Source organism: Carlito syrichta, unplaced genomic scaffold (assembly GCF_000164805.1).
Source record: "Carlito syrichta isolate Samal-C Ts95f unplaced genomic scaffold, Tarsius_syrichta-2.0.1 Scaffold308870, whole genome shotgun sequence".
Lineage (NCBI taxonomy): Eukaryota > Metazoa > Chordata > Mammalia > Primates > Tarsiidae > Carlito > Carlito syrichta.
Genome location: NW_007252966.1, coordinates 605,121 through 627,890, shown reverse-complemented (window position 1 = coordinate 627,890; position 22,770 = coordinate 605,121). Strand labels below are relative to the sequence as shown.

Below are 22,770 nucleotides of genomic sequence, written 5' to 3'. Positions count from 1 at the left end.
CCACAGTGGGAGGGGACCCGAGGGGGTAGCCCCAAAGGCCTATTCTTAAATGTAAGCGTCCTCCCACCCACCAGGTGTTTCCTCCAGCATGAGGAAGGACAATCCCAATATTATTTCACTGTTCCTTATGCTTGGCTAATGTATCTCACATACAATACAACAATTCTAACATCAAAATATTCTAATAATTAATAACTTCTAAAACTTATACATACCCAACACCTAATGACTGACTTAAATCCTAATACCTTTCTATTCTGTGCTAATTTTACCTGTACTATAAAAAACTCTTAATTATAGCTCAAACCAGTTCCTAAAGAATGTGGCCCAGTCCAAAGATCACGCTGGGCCATTTCCAGGAACAATTGATTATAATTTCTTAATAAAATGGCTATTCTAAAATCCTATGTATCTATCTTAATTTCTATAAAAGTTTCTAATTCCTAATCCTAATATATAAAGCTGATCATTAGCAATAAAGCTTCTAAAATAAAACCCAAATACAAACTGTAATTGTACTAAAGCCAAAACTGCAATTAGTAGAAAGTGGGAACAATGAAATTTCTAAAGTTAGCTGTATTCTTATAAAACCTTAACGTATCATGTTTGAACTAACATAATTCCCTTACGTAGCATGACCTATTCTATAACACTTGCTATGAATAAAATAAATTCAGTTTCTATTATAAGTAGAAAAAACCTACACTAATCGTAGCTAAAGAACCAGTTTTTTTTTTTTTTGAGTTGGAGTCTCACTCTGTCGCCCATATTGGAGTGCAGTGGCCGCTCCCAGCCACCGCAGCCTCGACCTGCTGGGCTCCGGCGATCCTTCCGCCTCAGCCTTCCGAGTAGCCAGAATTACAGGCGCACGCTACCACACCCGGCTGATTTTTTGATTTATTGTAGAGATGACGTCTTGCTGCCCAGGTGGGTCTTGAACCCACAGGCTCAGGCAATCTACCCACCTCAGCCAAGAACCAGTTTAAAAGAATGCAGCCCAGCCCAAAGTGGATGCTGGACCCTTAGGAATGTTGCCTAGTCCAAAGTTCGTGCTGGGCCATTTCTGGTAACTCTAGATAATCATCTATACCATCTAAAGCTGGAAACAGCTCTCTAAATGTATGTACTAATTCTACAAATATACTTTTAAATCTTATAAAGAAGCTTGTATCGTATATAAGGCTCCCAAATGTGACCCGAGTTTGAGTTATGTTAAGTTTAAAGCTGAAACCGCAGTCTGTGAGAAACGGGAACAATGGATCCTTAGAGTCAGCCATGCCTGTCATACTCTCAGAACTTCATACTTAGATCATCAAAGTCCCTATTAGTGGTCATGCCAAACAAAAAAGAAGGGAGGAGGGAATGGGCCTTCAGCTCCTGAACCCAACCTGGTGGTCTCAGGGTCTGCAGCCCACCTGGATCCCTAACGCTCAGGCGGGCCTCCACGGCCAGCTCCCAACAGGTAGGAAGTGAGGATATGGACATGAAGAGGACAAGAGAAAGGAGAAAGTTTCTTCCAAACAACAAGCTGTTCTGAGACATCTTCCTCGAAGAAATGAAGCTGGAGTTGGGATCTGAAAAGGAAGAGTGAGCCAAGAGAAAGATGTGTTGTGGAGAGTTCAGGTAAAAGAAGTTTGTGCAAAGACCTGCAGATGGAGGGGAGAACATTGTGAGTGAAGGACAGTGAGACTAAAGACTAATCAGAGAGACAGGTGCCCACAGAGTAGGCCAGGGCTCTGCAAACTTTTCCTGTGAAAGGTCAGGTAGTAAGTATTTTAAGCTGTAAGGAACATATAGTCTCTGCCACAATTACTGAACTTTGCCACTGTAGTGTGAAAGCAATTATTAACAATAAATAATCAGCCTTTGCTTTACTAAACTCTGGTATGGCCATGTGCTCTTTGAGCTATGGCCATTGCCATGTTTTCTAAGCTTTGGTCCCCTCTCCTACCTTGGAGAAGTGAATCTCCTCTCTCTTCTCTCTAATTTACTTTCTTCCCCCACCCTCACTCCCAAACTGGAGTCTCACTCTGTCACCCAGGATGGAGTGCAGTGACATGCTCACAGCCACCGCAGTCTCAGCTTGCTGGGCTCAGTTGATTCTTCTACCTCAGCCTTCCAAGTAGCTGGAACTACAGGTATGTGCCATCACGCCTGGCTAATTTTTCTTAATTTATTGTAGAGATGAGGTCTCACCAAGTTGCCCAGGCTGGTCTCGAACCTGTGGGCTCAGGCAATCCTCTCACCTCAGCCTCCCAAAGTGCTGAGATTATAGGCATGAGCCACCACACCCAGCCTTTAATTTACTTTCTAAATAAACTATATTTTCTAATCTAAAAATAACAACAATATCAACTGAATATACTGTACTCCAATAAAGTTTGTTTATGGACATGAAATTTGAATTCCATATCATCTTCATGTAACATAAAATATTATTTAAAATATATATGTGTGTGTTTGGGACAAGGACATGCTATGTTGCCTAAGCTGGAGTGCAGTAGCTATCCACAGGCACGATCATGGAACACTACAGCCTTGAACTCTTCAGCTCAAGTGATACTCTTGTTTCAGTTTCCTGGGACTAAATGCGTGCCACCATGCCCGGTTAAAATATATGTTTTAATTATTCAAACTGTAAACAACATTTTTTTTTTTTTTGAGTCAGATTCTCACTCTGTTGCCCAGACTGGAGTGCAGTGGCTGCTCCTGGCCACCGCAGCCTCAACCTGCTGGGCTCCGGCGATCCTTCCGCCTTAGCCTTCCAAGTAGCTGGAACTACAGGCATGCGCTACCTGTAGCACCCGGCTAATTTTTTTGATTTATGTAGAGATGAGGGCTCGCCAAGTTGCCCAGGCGGGTCTTGAACCCGCACTCATGGACCATACAAAATGAGATAGAAGGCAGACCTCTGGCCTGGAAGGATGTGCAGGGCCACATCATAGACAACTGCATGTGCCTGGCTGTATGATCTGGGCTTTATCCTACTGGCAATGAGAATTTTCTGAAGAGCCTGATCAGGAGTAATGTGAGGTTTTGGAAGGCCACTCTGGCTGGAATATAAAGAAGAGGCAAGAAGGAAGGTAGGAAGACCAGTTAAGAAGGAACAGCTATAGCTAGGGATGGGAGGTTGGTGGTGTAAACTATTATCGTGTGTACAGAAAGAAAGAAAAGTGGGTGGATGTAGAAAAGATTTAGGATACAAAATTGGCAGAAGTCAGCAAGTGACTGAATAGGCAGGGGTGAGGAGTGACAGAGAAGGATCCACTAAGGATGACAGCAGGGTGCTGTCCTGAACAATGGGTTTGTGATGGTGCCATCCCTAAGACAGAGTTCAGGGGAAGGGCTGGCCCAGAGAGGAACAACATGGAGTTGGTTCTGGCCATGGTGAATCTGAGCAATTTCTAGAGCAGCCACATAAAAATTCCTGCAGATAGCAGAAACATAAAGATCAGTACAAGAGACAAATTTTGAGAACAGGCACAGTCTGAAAATGTTGCGGCACAGAATGAGAATGAATGAAAAACAGAATGAACCAGGCAGCACTGAGGGCTTGGTTCAAGATAGAACTGATGAGATTAGCATTTTTCTTTTCTTTTCTTTTTTTTATGGGGGACTTCTTCCCCTTCTAGACTGTAAAGCTCCTGGAGGGCAGGACTTTTGTGGATTCTGTCCACTACTATACCCCTAGAACATAGGACAAGGCCAGACACATGGTAGGCTTTCAATAAATATTTGTTGAATAATTAAGTAATGCATTTACAGGACACAATTTCAGTGGCCACCAAGATTAGATTCTAATATTTGTATCTCTTTAGCAACATTTAATCCTGGTGCAGAGTATGAAAGCCAAACATTCACTTTGACATCTATACCCCATACCAATTCTGGTTTTAGAGATACTATCACTTTGTAACTTGTGTAAAAATTCTTCAAATATCATGGAGAAAAGAATCACCGATTTTACTTGACATTTAAAGCAATACATTTTCCCTAAGGAAACTCAAATTGTCTATAATCCCAATTGTTAATATTTTATTGCAACTTTATCTGTCTTTCTAAGTATGTGGGAGATGCAGTTATTCACATGTAACCTATATTCCCAGCCCTTGGCCCAAATGCCAGGTTTATGAAGCCAATTAGTAACTTGGCACCTTCCTCTGGATGTCTAATAAACAACACATGTCTACCATGGCTCAAGTTTGAAGTCCTTATCACTCCTCTCCCAATGCCTCTCTTTCACTAATTCCTTATATCTTAAGTACCGGTAAGCTCTGTTAGCTCTATCTCCAAATTATAATCAAACCTCTCTCCACCATTACCACTCTCACTCAAGCCACAACAATCTCCCCTTGCCTAGCTGAACTATTTACCATCCATTCTCTCTCCAAAGGCTTTCTAACATAGCATAAAATCCAAACTTCTTCTAGTAATCTAACAAGTTCTGCGTGGCCTAGCCCAGCTTTGTGCCCCCCTGCTATGCTCCAATCACCTTAGAAAACCTAGTAGCTTTCCTTCTGCCTGAAACCGCCTTACCCCAGTCACAGCCTAGCTGGTTTCTTCCTGTTCTTCAGATGGCTCAGCTCCATCTCAGAAAGGCCTTTCCCAGAAAGGCCTTTCTCAACCAAACACACCACAGAAACCACCAAGTCACTCTTCACAACTCAGCCTGTTTTAAGGATCTGCATGGCATTTATCATCTGATTTTACTTTCTGTCTCCTCCTACCAGAATAAAAATCCTCCTAAGCAATAACCATGTCTGTAGGGGTCTAGATGCTAGGGTGCCAGTGGTAAATAGTACCTAGCATCGAACGGACCCTCAATATTTAATGTAAGAGAGGTAGTGTGTGTGGTGGACAGGAGTAGAGACTATGGAGCCATGTCGCCTAGACTCCTGATTCCACTCTGGGCAGTGTGGATTTGGGCAGGCACTCAACTGCAACTCAGCTGTGTCCTCATCTATAAAAAGGGGTTGTAATAATAGCATCTACCACAGAGATTATTAGTATCAAATGAGTTAATGTGTAAGCACGAGAACAGTACCCTGCATACAATAAAGTGTACATAAAAATATTAGCTATTATCATTAAAACGTCACCTAAAATATATAAATGGTTTCTCTGTTAGTTTTTCATTTTCCTTTACATTACACTCTTATATTAGTTTTATTTACTTCCCACGCTTTCCTCTTGATGTGCAAGTTTCACCTCAGTATGTACTATAGTTCAATTTATCATTTTATTGTTAGAGTTTTGCTTATTTATATGTTGTCAATTTATGCATATTGTTATAGTATAGCTCTGATTATTTCCCCAGGAGTGACTGCTGGGAATGGAAATTACTAGATCAAAGGGATAAACCTGTGTAAAACTTTTGGCCCAGAGAGCTGGTCTGCAACCTCAACAGCAGAGTTGGAAGAGTTCCCATCCTACCAGCCTTGCGTGCTTTTTAAAAACAGTGTTTTAATAGCAGAAAAAAAGTATTATACTGCTCTTTTAATGTATTCCTAGTAAGGTTGACTAAATATATTTATTGTGAATTATTATCAATTGCCTTTTACCCATTTTTTTTTCTACTGGGTATGTTTCCTTCCTATTTGCTTCTACTATCTCTAAACATTTAGACTAGCAAGCTTTTTTTTTTTTTAAATGAGAGACTGAAGCTTAGAAAAGCTAAGCAAAGGTTACAAGTGGTGAAACTAGAACTTGAGATGCTTAAACTTATTTTGCTATGCAACATCTAGAATGACTTGGCATTCAAATCATGCTTCCCCCACAACCCTCCAACCAGACAATATTAGCATGCTTTTACAATTCTTTCACTCTTATATGCTGACTCTATTGTACTGTCTTGCTGTTTTCTGGTTTGTTTTCAATTAATTTTAATATAGAACCTTTTTATTTTGGAATAATTTTACATTTACAGAGAAGTTGCAAAATAGTAAAGAGAGTTCCCATATACACCTCACCCAGTTTTAGCTTCCCCTAATGTTATCATCTTACATTGTTGTGATCCATTTGTCAAATCTGTCAAAACTAAGAAACCGTCATTGGTATATTACTATTAACTTCAGACTTTATTTGGATTTCACCAGCTTTTCCTTTAATGTCCTTTTTTTCTATTCTAAGACCCAGTCCAGAGACCACATTGCATTTGGTTGTCATGTCTCCTTAGTCTCTCTTAGCTCTGACAGTTTCTCAGTCTTCCTTGTTTTTGATGATCTTGACAGTTTTGAGTAATAAAGTATTTTGTAGGATGCACCTCAATGTGAGTTTGCTAAAGCTTTTCCTATGATTAGATTGAAGATAAAGCTTTCTGGGATGATGACCATAGAGCTGATGTGCCTTTTTTGATACATCCTATGAGGGGTACATGATATCGTGATTTAACCTTCATCACTTGGTTAAAGTAGTATCGGTTGGATTTCTCTACTAAAAATTTTTTCTCTTTCCATACTCTATTCTTTGGAAGTGAGTCACCTAGTTCTACCTTCTGGAAGAGGGAGTATCTACATAAGTTATCTAGAATTCTGTTAGGAAGATTTGTCTCTTCTTCCCTATCTAGCCACATATTACTTACCTATTATTGACTCATTTTTATTAGTATGGACTCATGGATATTTATTTTATGCTTTTGGTTATAATTCAGGTTTAAGTTATTTTGTTGCTCAAGTTGTCCCAGCTTGGGCACTGGGAGCCTCAACTACAGATACAGTTGAGGGAAGTATGTGTGTACACTATGCCAGGTACTGGTATCAAGATAATGCTGGCCTCTAAAAATATATTAAGTAATCATATGGTACTAATATTACCTGTTCTCTGAGAGTCTAGAGAAGCTCATCAATAAAACATTGTATTTATGTACCTACAGGGTAATTTTAAATAAATATTCTAATTTTTTAAATGGCCCTTAATTTCTTCAGAGCGCCTATCTCCTCTTTTTAATAAAATACTGACACAAACTTAGCTTCTGTTAGCATTTTATAAATTCTCCAATCTTTTCTTTTATTTAGAACTTTTTAAAGTTATCATATAAAATTGATGTATCTCAATGTTTTTCTATTCTAATTTCCAATCTTGTTTTCTTTTTTATTCAGAATCTGCCTGCTTTATGATTTAAAAAAATTTTTTCACATAAACAGTAAGTTCCTATATTTACCAACCTATTCTTGTTTCATTAATTTCTGGCTTTATCTCTTTCCTCCTGCTTTCCTTGGAGTTATTTTTTCTTTTTTTGAGTTGGAGTCTCACTCTGTCACCCAGGCTGGAGGGCAGTGGCAAGCTCCTGGCCACTGCAGCCTTGACCTGCTGGGCTCCTGCGATCCTTCTGCCTCAGCCTTCCAAGTAGCTGGAACTACAGGCACGTGCTACCAAGCCCGGCTAATTTTTGATTTATTGTAGAGACGAGGTCTCGCCAAGTTGCCCAGGCGGGTCTTGAACGCGTGAGCTCAGGCAATTTTCTTGCCTCGGCCTCCCAAAGTGCTGGGATAACAGGCTGAGCCACGGAGCCCGACCTATTTTTCATTTTTTTAATACCCTAAGTTGACTTAGTTCATTCTTGTTTGTTTTTTTGAGTTGGAGTTTCACTCTATCACCCAGACTAGAGTTCAGTGGCACAATCACGGCTACCACAGCCTTGACCTACTGAGCTCAGGAGATCCTTCCACCTCAGCCTTCCAAGTAGCTGGGACTATGGGTGTGCACCACCATGCCTGGCTAATTTTTTTATTTCTTGTAGAGACAAGGTCTCACCATGTTGCCCAGGCTGGTTTCAAACTCCTGGGCTTAGGCAATCCTCTTGTCTTGGCCTCCCAAAGTTCTGGGATTACAGGCATAAACCACCATACCCGGCCATTTCCTCCTTTTCATGTTAACAAAAAAAGATTATGGTAAACGCAATTTGGTATCCTGGACTGGATCCTGAAACAGAAAAAGGACATTTGTAGAAAAGCTGGTGAAATCGTAATAAAATCTGTAGTATAGTTAATAGTAACTTGCCAATAATAATTTCTTAATTTTGACAAACATACCATGGTTATATAAGATGCCAGTATTAAGAGGAAAATGAATATAGGACGGAGACTCTCTGTACTTACTATCTTTGCAACTTTTCTGTAAATCTAAATTATTCCAAAATGATATGTTTATTTAAAATTTTCAAATAGCTTATGTAAGCATAGCTTTGGCAATAACTGTAATTTTATATATGGTATTTGCATTCCTTGACTTTCAAATTAATTTCTCATAGTATGTTATTCTCTTAATTAGCAGATTAGCTTTAATTTCTAATTAGCAGGGTTTTTAAAATTACATTTTTGTATTACTAAAAACAAGCTAGCAAAAATGACTGTACAATTTCCAATTTGGGAACATTGGTTTTTCTTTATGACCCAAACTCTGCCTTCCCCACATCACTTACTTCTGCAGCAATAAATATGAAAGCATTTTACTGGGGGGAAGGGCTGTGAAAAGAGACTAGGGAAATATGTTGACAATAACTATAGTTTTGCATTTTTTTTTTTTTGGTCAATTAACACCTTATTCATGGAAATACAGCTTTTTATTGCTAAAACTTTGTTTTCTACTTATACGAGAAACACTAAGGAATCTAGGAAAGATCTTTGGAGTCTTTCAAAATTGACAATATGTCTCACCAGCTGCTGCTCCACAGGTGGTGGTACTTCCAGGTTGGCATAAACGATGGCAGGATTGTAAAGACTGAACACCACAGGGTAAAATACCTTCTTACCTATAAATGAAAATATATGTTTGCACACAAAAAAGTTATGAAGGATTGCTCTTTATTGCAATATCGATCAAGGCTTTATTAAAGTCTTATTAACACATAAGACGATTTTATTTTCTCAATATTGCATTTCATCAGTATTCAGGCTAAAGAACATCATGATTTTATATTAGTAGGTCAGGCTATGTAACTATAATCTTGCAAAAGAACAGAGAAAAAAACAGACTAAAGGGTAGATACACAAAGGCATCTACATTTGTGGACTTTGGGAAGATACACAAAGGTACTCTTTATGCTATTCAATAGGTAAGTCATTTATTACTCATTATTTCATCTAATCAGCAACAGTAAATGTAGATTAACCTCTGACAGTCATCAAGAAACATGGAAATATCTGTCAAATCCACACTTTAAAATTATTAGAAACAGTAAATCCAAAAAACACTGTACAATGAATAGATACGTAGAGATTTAAATACAAGATATATTTGAACCAAAATCTAGAAAAGTTGGGAAGGGTTAAAAATACTTAATAGAATAGCCCTTGCAAGCCTTGTTATTAGCATTCAAATTGACTGCCTAAAGGTACCTTAAAGGCTAAGTATAAGTAGCCCATCTTCCCTCAGTAGAGAAATTCGTTGATAAGACTAGCTTCAATCAGATGTGGTCACATGAAGTACTCAGTAACTGTACCAGAAAGCTTGGGAGCAATATAGCAGTCTTTTTATTACAAAATCCTTAGCAGATGCTCAGTCCACCTATGATCAGATTCATTTAGGGAGTGAGAGCTCAATTTCCCAGAGGCAAATCTATTTCTGGATATAACATATTCCCTTCTACATTAAGCAAACATGTTTCCTTCAACTTCTACATTTTGAATTTTATGCTGTTTGCAGTTACAAAATAAGCCTAACCTTCATTTACTCATTAGGATCTCAGAGCTCCTGATAACTATCTCTAACCAAATTGATACAGAAGATAATCGGTTGCATGATATAGTTCTACATAAAAAAATTACTATGAGATTCTTTTTGAAGATTTATTTTTTAAATGGATAAAACTGCATATATTTATTGTGTACAACATGACGTTTTAATACATATATTGTGAAATAAATCAAGCTAGTTAACATACATCCATTGCTTCACATAATTACCTTTTTCTGGGCTGTAAGAACATTTATTTATTTATTTTATTTTTTGGGTAGGAATCTCACTCTGTTGCCCAGGCTGGACTGCAGTGGCATGCTCATGGCCACCGCAGCCTCGACCTGCTGGGCTCAGGGGATCCTTTTGCCTCAGCCTTCCAAGCAGCTGGAACTATAGGCACGCGCTACCATGCCCGGCTAATTTTTTTTGATTTATTGTAGAGACAAGGTCTTGCCAAGTTGCCCAGGCTGGTCTTGATCTCCTGGGCTTAGGCAATCCCCTTGACTCAGGCTCCCAAAGTGCTGGGATTCCAGGCTTGAGTTACTGTGCCTGGCTGGTAAGAACATTTAAAATCAATTCTCTGAACAATTTTCAAGTATACTATACATTGTTATTAACTATGGTCACCATGTTGCACAATAGATTTATTGAACTTATTGATTCCATTGAGATTAATACAGAAACTTCCTTTTTCACTTATTATAAAATTTGATTTAGAAAAATGTCATTTGCTCATTCATTTAAAAAAATATCTACAACGTAAAGCAAAGTATAATAAATCACCCCAAACTGCATATTCTAGAGACCAAGCACTATCTGTATCTAGACTGTGAGTATGTGTGAATGTGTACGTGTGTGTGTGTGTGTGTGTGTGTGTGTGTGTGTGTGTAGATGCTATATGACTGAGACTGAGTGCTTCTGACTCATACATCTCCACACCATCTGCATGGCTCTTTTTCTGATCTGTACTGCTTCCTTCTCATCAATTTCTAGATGTCCAATTCCTTTGCATTTCTTTACTGACTTTAAATGTAGTTATTGGAATTTGGCCCCAAGAGAACAAAGGATATGAACTTCAGAGTTCAATTTCCTACTTAGTATTCCTGTTAAACTATGCCTAATATAACTTAAGAAAAAACATATCATGGTTTAATTAAAACTTTTCCCTCAAATTAACTTGATTCAACCTATAGGACACGCCAACACTGTTCCAAATTCTATACTCTTGCTCATCTACCAACGTTTTACGCACCTGGCTCTGCATTTAACCGGCAGCTGTTAAGGAATTCGGCTGAGAAATATATATCAACATCACAGAAAAACATCAAGACCTCTCCCTTGTCCCAAGCTCGGGCACCCACATTTAGTCCTCGTCCACGATTAAATTCTTCATTCAATGAGACCAAGGTGTAATTGTGAAAATTAGACTCACTATGAGGAAAGCACATACAACACATGATTAAGTCCCACTTTAAAGTTAACAATTCTCTTCCTTCAACACAACTTACAAAATATGTTTTACACTTCAAATATTTTATTATGTTGGTTCAGCATTCACACAGGGAAAGAAAATCGTCATCATCATGGATGTCCCTTCATTAGGGACAGATATTCACTAAATGCCCACATTTGAGGCAACATGCTGGTGGTGTGAGGTTAAAGTGTTAAGAAGTGCCCACTGTCCTTTGGGAATCTTAAAAACCTATTGGGGAGTCAAAAAGTACATACATGAAAAAATAGCCATAATGTTTTACAGCAAATAATGCAGTCTAAAGGAATGGTATACACAAAGATCACTCTTCTCTCACATTCTTTGAGTATCTGCACAAATGTCCCCTTATCAGAGGGATCCTCCCTAATACCACGTGTTAAGTAGCACCAACCTCCCTCTCTTTAATCTCTATCCTCTTTCCCAGCTATTTTCCTTAGTACTACCAGACATGTTCATTCAAGTGTCTCCCCCACTCCATGAGTACAGGAATTTTGTTTTGTTCATTACTATGGACACAGTGTTCCTCACAGAGTAGGAATTCAATAAATATTTGCTGAATAAATGAATGAACAGCAGTTCTGAGAAAATAGATCTCTTATGTCTGGAGCAGTTGGAAACAATGTCAGAAGTGGAACTTGAGTTATGCCTTGGTTAAAATGCTGTTCAGTGGCAAGTCTAAAGGTCACTCCAAATAATTATTCTCAAAGGCAAAGAGGTAAGAAAGTAGAAAGCATTTTAGAGAACAGGGATCAGACAACAAATCAGATTGGAACAAAAGGATCCTAACATGGGAACAAAGAGAGAAGGGTTAGATAAAGGAACCCTAAAATGGGAACAATGAGAGAAGGGTCAAACTGAGGAATACTTTACATGTGAGGTTAAAGAATTGGTCAGTATCCCAAAGGCAAAGAGAGTCAGCAGGGTAGTGGTTCTCTAGGGTAGTAATTTTCACAGTGAGGCCCCCAACCTCACAGCATCAGCTTCCCCTGGCAATGTGTTAGGGATGCAAACTCTCAGGATCCACCTCAGATCCGCTGAGTCAAATGCTAGGGGTGGAACTGAGCATCTACATTTTAATAAGTCCTCCAGGTGACTCGACACTGAAGTTGGGTACAGCTATATGCAAAAAAGTAACATTTTAGTAAGATTATGCTTAAAATAGTACAGAACAGGTAGTGGAGAGATGTAAACTAAGGTTCAAATGGTGCATGGAGCGGAGTCCAAGTGCTCTGAGTGCCCAGGACTCTTCTACTCATCTTAAGGAATACATTTGTCTCTCTTCTTATGGGGAAACTGCCCATTAGCAACCCGCATGCCCACCACCAAGTGGAAAAGGCAATGATCACAGGATACCCTTCACTTCCTGCCCACCCCAACCACGGTAAGTTCCTAGGGGTGGGGACCAGGCTTAAACTGGGCCAATCCCAATACCCCCACCCCACCTGGCCATAGCGATTGGCTCAAGAGTGGGCAAAATGTCCTTCCCTGGGATTTTGTCAACTGGAGTTGGGAGAAAGCTCTTTCCTCTCTGATGGCAAAGCTGAGAAGATGTGAGCCCAGAGCCGCCAACAGTCATATCCCTCACCATGTGGAAGAAGCCAATCTGCAACAGGAGAATGAAGTCAACATGCAGAGAAAAACAGACAAGGAGACAAGAGAATTTTGATGATGAATATTCAAGTCTCTGGTTCAAATCCCTGAGACACCAAGGTTGTTTTGACTTTCTTCCCCAAATTTGGCTGTAACAATCCCTTTAGTTCTGGGAAGTATTCAAGATTCTTCAATACTACTCCTATTTTCCTTAAGCAAGCTCAAAGTAGGTTTATATAATTTGCCACAGAAGAGTCTTGACAATACAGGACAACTTCAGTAATGCAGTGTGAGTGCTTGGAACTTAGTAGGTGATCTAAAAACAGTAAGGAGGGAAGAGAGGAAGGGAAAAAATGGAGGAAGGGGAAAACAGGGTTAGGGTGATGGCAGTAGCAAGGAAGGGACAGAGAAGAGGACCTGAGAAGTAAGTAGAAACTGACTAATTAGAGGTAATCAGAGGCAAAGAATGAGTAAAAGACGCTGGCTCTCAGAGGTCAAGGCCAGGGGATCCATATAAACGATTTTACTCTGAACTGAAAGAGGGTCATCAGGGGGAGGAGCTGGTATAGGGAAGGGGAAGACGCTGAGTCATATATACATAAATCAAGGCTGTGAGAGTCCCTGTAGGGCAGGGACTGAGATCCACTCATCTATGCCTAGTTTTCTTCCAACTACCCGAAGTCAGACTCCCAAGCAATGTACCTGGAACACAACAGGTAGGACTCAAAGAATATTAGTTGAATGATTTGAGAAGAATGGCCAGCCAAATCTGGGCTCTTAGGAAATGGCTACAACTGGCAGAAACGTAAAATAGTAAAGGATACAGAACTGGTATGGTTGGAGAAGACAATCTAATCCTTTTATATTACATCATATTTACATTTATAAAACATTTACATATATAAAACATTTGACAAACATAAGAAGGACATTTTAAGACAAAGGTATGGTTAGGTTGTCAAATGTAAAAAAGAATAACGGAGACTAGGCTGAATTTGGCAGTTAGGTTGTATCTCTGGGCTCATCATTTAGACAGGAAAAGGCTGAGAAGCTATAGAAATAATAATTAAATATTAAATAATTACTAATTTATTCATTCAAACCTCTGAGCACTTACTATGTGCCAGGTACTATACAGGTTGCTTAGTTACAGAACTGTTCTGTGAGGTTGAGCCGTGAAAGGACAGAAACAACAGTAACTACTGGGTACTGCAGAGTCAGGTGGGGGTCTTAAGGATATGGGAGACTTAAGCATTTTATACAGGGTGAGAAGAAGGAACTTGAGGAAATGGAAGGAAAGGTGACAAACAAAGAAACAAGCTCAGGAGATGATGTCAAAGTGAAGGAATTAGATTTAGAAAAAGGGAAAGAAGCAGCAAATATGTAGAAGGTAAGTGGGCCACCGAGGGAGAGCATCATGATCATGCCAGGGTATGTGCTAAGCAGTGAAGGGAAGTTGAGTCATGTAGGGTTGCATATGAAATGAGGAACTGATTATCTCCACCACCACCCACATGATCAGCCAACTTTTAAACAGCAGTTATTCTAAATGATTAACTCATTACATATCTGACATTTTCACTTTTCTAGTAATGTGATATATCAAGAACTTTCCTGTGGACTTGGTTCACCAACCTTGTGACAGATTCTAGGATAGACTTGACCGTAGACAGTCCTTCTTTACCAAAATATACCACTGTGAGATGAATCCTCTTGTCCTGATGAATACAAACATCCCTAAAACAATTGAAAAATAAAGTTTATTTAAGAAAACGTATGAGGCTCATTCAGAAAGAAATCACATGAAGCTTTAACAAAAAAAAAAAAAGAGGCATTACAGATACAAAGTAAATATAAAAGTGGCAGTATTGCAGAATTATCGAAGGTACCACAACAACACAAGGTCTATGCCTGAATGACTGCAGTCCTTAGAGAGCCATTGAAGTAGTCTGACATTGTTGCCATACTTCAAAACATTTTTGGAACTCTTGCTTTGGGATTGGTTTCAGAAGCAAATGACAAGTTATTTAATGAAATAAATTCAATCAGTTCAGAACCTTGTAAATAAATATTCAAGTTTTGGATTCTTTATAAATTATCTGCATTGCAAGATGGAATAACTTTCTCCCATTTTTAATTTAACGGTTGTATTTCTAAATTTATTTCAATTTTGAAACTCAAATCATTGTCACAGGATTTTCTTGGGAGACAGAAATATTCTATATCTTGACTGGGGTGGTAGTTTGTGAGGATACACATTTGTTAAAAGTCACAAAACCTGTATCTTTAAAACGTGGATTTTATTATATGTAAATTATGTCTTGGTAAAGTTGATTTTGAAAAGTTCAACTTGTCCTAAAATGAATTTGCATACAATTTTAAAAGCCATCAAATTTAGTTTCTAATAATTGTCATTCTCAATTTATCTCACAGTTCAAATTGTCAATAAACATGTTTTAAGAAAAAACAATATAAAAAAGTTCCCCTAAAGTCTATGAAATTATTCTATAATTCTAAGTAATCATATTCAGTGAAGATAAATTAAGTAAATCTGCTTTAGGAGAGTGCAGCCAAATCATTAACCCGACAGTTACCTGAAGTTCTGCATAAACTGTGCAAATGCTTCAGTTCTTTCAGCAAGTGGCACAATGATATTAATAACTGATCTAGTAATATCAATCATCTCGCTCTTTACTTTCATAAGAGGTCCAAAAGGGCGAAAGAGGGTTACATGTCTATATTCCATAAGTTCTGCTTTCTTAAAAAAGAGTTCATACTGGGTGCCCTTATCTCTCTCGGTGCGATAATAACCTAAAAGAAAGAGTTGGAAAAAAGACTCCTTCATGTCAACGTTTACAAATTCAACAAGACAGATTCTACTCAGTCAAAAATCAAAAGTATTCAGTCAGACTTGCAGGATTTTTACATGTTTGTGAAAATATTTCTCCCCACGGCATAGCTAGTAACAACTATTTCTTTGAAAGGAAAGGTTAAAAAAAAATGCTCACTGCTCTATTATTCAGTTCACAAAGTACACTCCAAAGGACAATTATTTCTTTTTACATATGACTTAAAAAAAATACTAAATCTTATCAACATAGTAATCATGACAAATATATTGCTTCTAGAAATATTTAAATGCTGGACCTTAGAATCAAAATTCCTATTGCTTAGTTTAGCTCAACAACAACAAATGCCTTTATGTTAGTCACTGGTAATATTAAGAGAATCACATGGTCCCAGTTTTGAGGAAGGAACAGTATAGGGAGGGAAACAAAAATAGAAAAATAGTAACAATATAGTGATATATTCATATACACACACATATAAATATACACACATATAAATTAACTGAATAGAGTGAAGTCAGACAAAGAAAAATTGATATAGATTTAAATACAGTGATTTGAGATGCCTTTGAGAGAAAAGCCTGAATGTCTACCAGGCAATCTGCTTTTTAAGTGTGATGCTTAGGAGAAAGGTTAGACCTAAAGACATGTGAATCACTCAGTCAATATCTGGGTATAAAATGGTAAACAAGATGGATTTCTAACATCCTGAAGCTTACAGTTTAGTAGGTACTATAAACCAGGAAATAGGCAACACCATATACCGCAACAAGTACTATGAGTATACAGGTGACGAGCACATAGCAGCACTGCTATCTTAGACTTGAATTGGAGATGACTTCCAAGAAGTGATATATGAGCTAAAGTTTAAAAGAGGAATAGGAATTAGTTGCTACTAGTAATTAAGTATTTTGGCAGGGGGAGGGCAATAGCACAGTGAAGAAAAAATGAGGGACGGATACATTCCATACAGAGAAAAATCCTGAAAGTAACAGAATCCTAGGATAGCTATAAGATAAGCAGAAGTTGCAGGATATAAAATCGGCACAGTTCCCTTTGTTTTTAGACAGAGCTGATGTAAGGACACTTTAGACACGTTACTTAGCTACCTTATTTCCTCTGTAATTTCCAATTCTGCCATAAGCTACAAACATAGAGTGAGAAGACAAAAAGCAACCTGCAGAAAAATTAGAAGAGTTTTGAGAAAAACAAGCCATCAAAAATGGCAGGAAGTGCAGGGAGTGGTGACTCTTCCCTGTAATCCCAGCATTTTGGGAAGCTGAAGCAGGAGGATTCTTCAAGCCGAGGAATTTGAGACCAGCCTGGGCAACACAGTGAAACCCTGTCTTAAAAAAAATGAAAAAATTAGCCAGGTGTGGTAGTATGTGCTTGTAATCTCAATTACTTGGGAGGTTTATGTAAGAGGATCTCTTGAGCCCAGGAAATTGAGGCTGCAGTAAGCAATGATTATACTACCTCATTCCAGGCTGGGCAAGAGTACTAGACCCTGTCTCAAAAAAAAAAAGGCAGGACGTGACAGCAGAAAAAGAGGCCACAAGGAAAAGACAGCTGAAATGTCACAGCAAAGTACAATGCCATTTCTGATGGCCTCCAAAGACCTCAATGCATTATATTAAAGTGCAGCAAGTGACAGCCATGATGACTTGAAGTCAAAAAACCTACATATAGTATATGGTTTATAGAATCAAGCAAAGAGAACTTTTAAAAAATATTTATATCCAAAATGGTTTTAAGTCTGAAATTAAATGTCTAGCGGGGGTGTTAAAGGAGATGTGTAGGGATCTATAATCATTTCTGTTAATATTCATCAACAAATAACTTAAATGTATAGCAATGTTCCTCAGCCTTCCTCAACCTTTAATTCACATTCCATCTTGATATATAAAAATCCCATACTTTTTATAAAATTTGTATTAGGTAAATAGGTTATTTCCTTACTTTTCTAAATGCCAAATACGCTTTTTAAAACTATGTATGCCTCCTTGATGTTGACATGCGCTTCTCCTTTCTCCAACATAGAAAATAACTACTAGTCTACCAAAGCAGTTTTTTTCTTTCCTTTATTAAATCGTTTTCAAATTTTGAGCCTTGGTTCATATATTTCTAAAAACATAAAAAATAAACATCAAGACCAGAGGAGAGGAATACAAATCATACACATGCAAATACATACAGTCCACAAGTACTCTTCAGCCTCAATAGTTAGTATTTTATATAAGCTTAGATTTATTCTGTTTCTCTAGTTCTTATGCTTCATTTTTATGATGATCTCATAACTTTTTCCAAAAATTCACTTAAAATTCTTAATGGAATGCAGTGGGTAAAAACTTAAGTGTTTTAATACTGTGGTTGATGACTGACATATTACCAGCATATAATACTAGCATTTTGTCTTACCAACATAACTATTAACCAACATATTTTTCACATTACCTTCTACGAAGTCATTTTCATTAAATATCAGTTTCTCTCCAAGGGGACCCTCCTCATCTTCCTGTTCATCATCTTCATCTGGATTATTAATGACCTCCAAGCCAGCTTCAATAGCTTCTACCAATTCATCTCGTTTATCTTTTCTAACAGGCTTTTCTTCAGGATGGCGAGTGAGACCCATTTCCAGTTGAAATACTTTCATTAAGGTAAAACTTTCAAAAGGAATGACTCCATACTCACTGGGCAGTTTGGCTCCTATGCTAACTTCGGCTTTGTCAATTTGGGAATGAAGAAACTCTAAAAGATCACTAGGTGCTTGCTCTTTGTTACCTTGATAGCCTATGCCATTAGCCCCCACATTCTTTCTCTCTTGCAGTGATCTCATCTTCTCACTCATTTCTTGTAATTCTTGTTTTAGTTGGGCAATTTGGCGTTTCAGGCTGGTTGCTCTGGTTTGATAATGTTCTTCTTGCTCCTGCAAGAGGGCCTGATAATACTCTTTACCATAATTTTCCCCAACAACACCAGGAAGAGATGCATTTCCATCAGTCTGGGGTGCACATTCCAGAAGGTACATAAATAATACCAAACTGCAGAGCAAAGCGAGGCCCAACAGCAGCCAGTGGGTCCGGGTCTGAAGAATCAATCCTCTTCTAGGCATTCTTATTAACATGTACTCGCCTAACAAGATAAACTCTTTGCTTGTTCATATCTTTGGTAAAAAAAAAAGTTATTAAAAATTAAAAACAAAAGCAGGATTTTCATAAAAGGTACCAAAACCAAATTCTGCTATAGTTTTAAAAAGTTTATTTCTTCAGCAGTCATGACTACTTCCTGCACTGTTACCATGATACCCAGAATAAAGCAATCTGATGTATAGAATCCATTATATGAGTAATGTTAATTTTTTCTGAAAGAAACAGATCAGAATCAATCAGAATTTTGTTTCCTTAAGTATATCAAATTGTAGCTTCAGTAAACCTAGCTATGTGACTACTACATGTAGAGAACTATGAAAGGAGCTAATATAATTTAGAATACTCAATAAATACTGGGGAAATTTTTTAAAGTACCTCACAAAACTCTAAAATATTATGCATAATATTTTTAACTAGTATGTCTACCACCCATAACTTGAATTAAAAAAAATTAAAATTATGTTCTGCATAGTTTGTATTACATAGATTCTACTGTTCTCTAATTATTTGAAAATTATATCACTTATAACTCTCTATTAATACAATAATTCAATTATCACACCATTTTTCAATTAAAGCATATGCCCATTTGGGAACTGACTTTCTAGAAAATGTTTGTTATAGTAATAATGGTTTACTGGAGACTGGTATTTTCTTCCAGTTTATTCAATTCACAAATTCTACCTCATCAATTTCTATTACTCAACTCAGCCAATCTAGAAGGCTTAACATTAAGTGGGGGAGAAAAACCATTTCAAAAGGCCACAGACATCTGTGAAGCACATTAAGAAAACATTTTTCTATCCAAAGTTCTCCAGTAGATTATTTGCGCATTAGATCATATAATTCTTTCCACTGTATTACACAGCAACAGATTTCCTATGAGTTTGGAAACGTTTGGAGTCTATATAAAGAAAAAACATGAACATTTAAATCATGCTTATCTGAAGAGAAAAAAATTAAAACTATAAATTTACAAAACTAAATACTAACTTTCATGTTATAACCAGTCATGTGAGCTCTTCCATAGCTCTAAGCTAAAGATTCTTTTTTAAAAATGCTTTTTGTTCTATCCTTTTTATTTACATTATTATTATTATTATTATTATTGGTTTTGTTTTAGCTAAAGATTCTTAACTCTGGAAATACAGAAGGTTAAACTTAGGAGTGGGAGACAGGGAGGCCTCCACTGCAAAGAGAACTTCCTTCAACAAAGTGTTTGTCGAGAAAGGATAATGTGATATGACAGCAGGCTTTTTAACACCAGTGGTTTTTTCAGTGTGGCAGAACCCATGGAAAATCACTAGGAAACATCAATCCTAGTTACTGTTTTAGTGATTAGGAAAGTCTGGATGCCTTCTGGGGAAAATGCTGCAATATGCATTTTTTTGTGGTACATGTCTGGATAAAACATAGAATAGATTAAAACTTCTAACGGCCAGTAGGCCACAATGAACTTAACTCCCCTTAGCTATTTATTATTTTAGTAAACCAAATGATAACCAAGTATCTTGAAAAATTTAATTCACTACAAGGGAGTCTTTTACTAAGACAGCATCTATCTTACTGATTATAAATCTTGTTTAAATGATGTAGAAAAATTTAGTCTTAATAAATACTATATAATTAAAAATTACGAATACAAAGCTAACATTAGTTCCACGACTTAATCATGCCTCAAAAACATAATCATAAGCATAAGAAACAACTGGAATTTATTTAAAAGATAAACTTAGTAGCATCTCTTTTAACTATTTATTAGTCATTACTTGCCCAGTTATTAGAGGAAAGAGCTGCAAGTGTGGAGATATAATCTTGTATAATTATTAATAAAGGTATATATACTTAAACCATAGTATACTCAAACTGTTCTGAAGTGAAACTTGATAAAAGAACCAACAGTATGTAATCTAAGTACCAGTATCTTTTATTAATATGGTATCTCATCTATTTTTTTATATAGACAATGTATTTTAAACCATGAGCTATGACTCATAAATAAGTCACTGTTAAAGGCTTATTCTATAAAATAAAAGGCAACATTAAAGTTAAGGTTGTCAATCTTTCTCTCTTCCTTAAGCAAAATATAGGTTTTGAGGTCTCTTACATGCTACTTAATATTACAGGTGAATAGGTTTCAATGAAATAAAACACAGAAGCCGGGCTCAGTGGCTCAGCCTGTAATCCCATGCTTTGGGAGGCTGAGGTGAGTGGATTGCCTGAGCCCGCGGGTTCGAGACCCGCCAGGCAACTTGGCAAGACCTCATCTCTACAATAAATCAAAAAATTAGCTGGGTGTGGTAGCGCGCAACTGTAGTTCCAGCTACTTGGAAGGCTGAGGCAGAAGGATCGCTGGAGCCCAGCAGGTCAAGGATGCAACGGCCGGGAGCGACCACTGCATGCCAGTCTGGGCGACAGAATGAGACTCCAACTCAAAAAAAAAAAAAGAAAAGAAATGAAAGAAAGATTATTGCAATTACTTTAGCATGTAAAAGTTGGTTTCATAACTCCGTGGTTATTAAAACTAAAGGATTCCAGTTAAAATCTTATTTGCCTAATTCCTGAAGGAAACTCTTTGGCTACATCCTAGAAGACTAGATTATAACAACTTTAAATATGTTAAGACTATTAGAGAAAACATTCGTTTTTTTCCCTGTCATATCTTGATTGCCACCAATCCATATGATTTGTCTGTATCATAAATAAGGTTCATTCACAGCCCAGAGTTAATCCCAATGAACCTCCTAGGCCCAAGTGCAGATAGTTTTTTGAGGAGAGAAAGGGAAAATGTGAAGATGGGAAAATGAGCTGCTAAAGGTATGTAATACAAAGTCAAAGATCTCAGAGTTAAAAAAAACCTCATTCAGAAGCCATCGATTCTAATTCTATAAACCAGAATAAAACAACTTCCTCCTATAGCCAAGATGGAAAAACAGGGACCAGATTTGCTCTCATGCTTGAAACAACCACAAAAAACAAAACAAGAAACAACCTATCATGGCAAATACCCAAAAATATGAAGCAACAATTTTCAAGATACAGTAAGTCCCCTACATATGGACTTTCAAGTTGCAAGCTTTCAAATATGTAAATGAGTGTTCACATGTCCAGTCACATAAGTTGGTTTACATGTCTGGAGTACACTGCTACATGCATGCCTCCTCTACAAGTGGTTGTGTTTTTGTGTACTTTACTATATAGTACTGTATAGAGTACAGTAGTACAATATCTTTATTTCAAGCCCAGGATGTCTGGAAGCAAGCATAAAAGCAGCAGTGACGTAGTTGGTACTGTGCAGCCAATTGTGTTAGTTGGGTACCTAGGTTACCTTTGTTGGACTTACAAATAAATTGGACTTACGAACACACTTTTGGAAGGGAAATTGTTTGTATGTTGGGGATTTACTATATTGAACATCAGGCAACAAAGGGCAGTGATCCCCAGAGAAACAAGAAACAAGTGGTGGCCCAGCTTACTTTCTTAGTTTTCAAGTCATACACGTAGGGGAACCTAAGCAGAGCCCAGCAGATTCTGAATTGATGAGGTAGAGCTGATAGTCTGAGGAAACCAAGGCACCTAGAGTTCAAAGGAGAAGAAAGAGCTGTACAGCGAGAGAACACAAGAGGAATGGGACACCCTTTGGGTATTCAGCAGAGTACTAATCAGTGAAGGCTTATAAGGAAACTAACAGGGTAAAGAAAGGACCACACAAAAAGTTAGAGGATACAGAACTAGGCATTCATACAGGGCCAAGAATAGTGCCATGTTCCCACAAGACAGACTGGAAAAAACTCAAAATTCACAGGGTACTGGGTAAAGAACTCAAAAAAATTTTGCCTCAGAAGTGGGAAATAATTAGCTCTAGACTAAACATGCCTCTAGTCCTGCCAACAAATCTTAAAAGCAAGACCTGAAAGGATTAAATTGTTTCAAAGTAACAGCACAACAAACCTCAATAATATTTATAGGAACAAAAATACCCATCATTTAACAAAATAAAATTCACATTATC

The 22,770-nt window shown here is 37.5% G+C and overlaps 1 protein-coding gene across 4 annotated transcripts in view; it reads right to left on the bottom strand.

Annotated features, from left to right (window-relative positions):
- Positions 1 to 22,770, bottom strand: part of CSGALNACT2 (chondroitin sulfate N-acetylgalactosaminyltransferase 2) — a 45,614-nt gene that overhangs the window by 15,643 nt on the left and 7,201 nt on the right. For 2 of the 4 annotated variants that reach the window (XM_008066252.2, XM_008066250.2), the window contains exons 2-6: positions 18,061 to 18,970; positions 15,352 to 15,568; positions 14,393 to 14,494; positions 10,928 to 11,106; positions 8,655 to 8,749 (exon numbers count right to left, since the gene is read on the bottom strand). In XM_008066252.2, the coding sequence (XP_008064443.1) occupies positions 8,655 to 8,749; positions 10,928 to 11,106; positions 14,393 to 14,494; positions 15,352 to 15,568; positions 18,061 to 18,733 (1,266 nt within the window). In that variant the 5' untranslated portion in view covers positions 18,734 to 18,970. Of the gene's footprint in view, positions 1 to 8,654; positions 8,750 to 10,927; positions 11,107 to 12,609; positions 12,771 to 14,392; positions 14,495 to 15,351; positions 15,569 to 18,060; positions 18,971 to 22,770 lie in introns of those variants that run through there. The other 2 variants (XM_008066251.2, XR_002482425.1) reach the window with 2 other exon arrangements.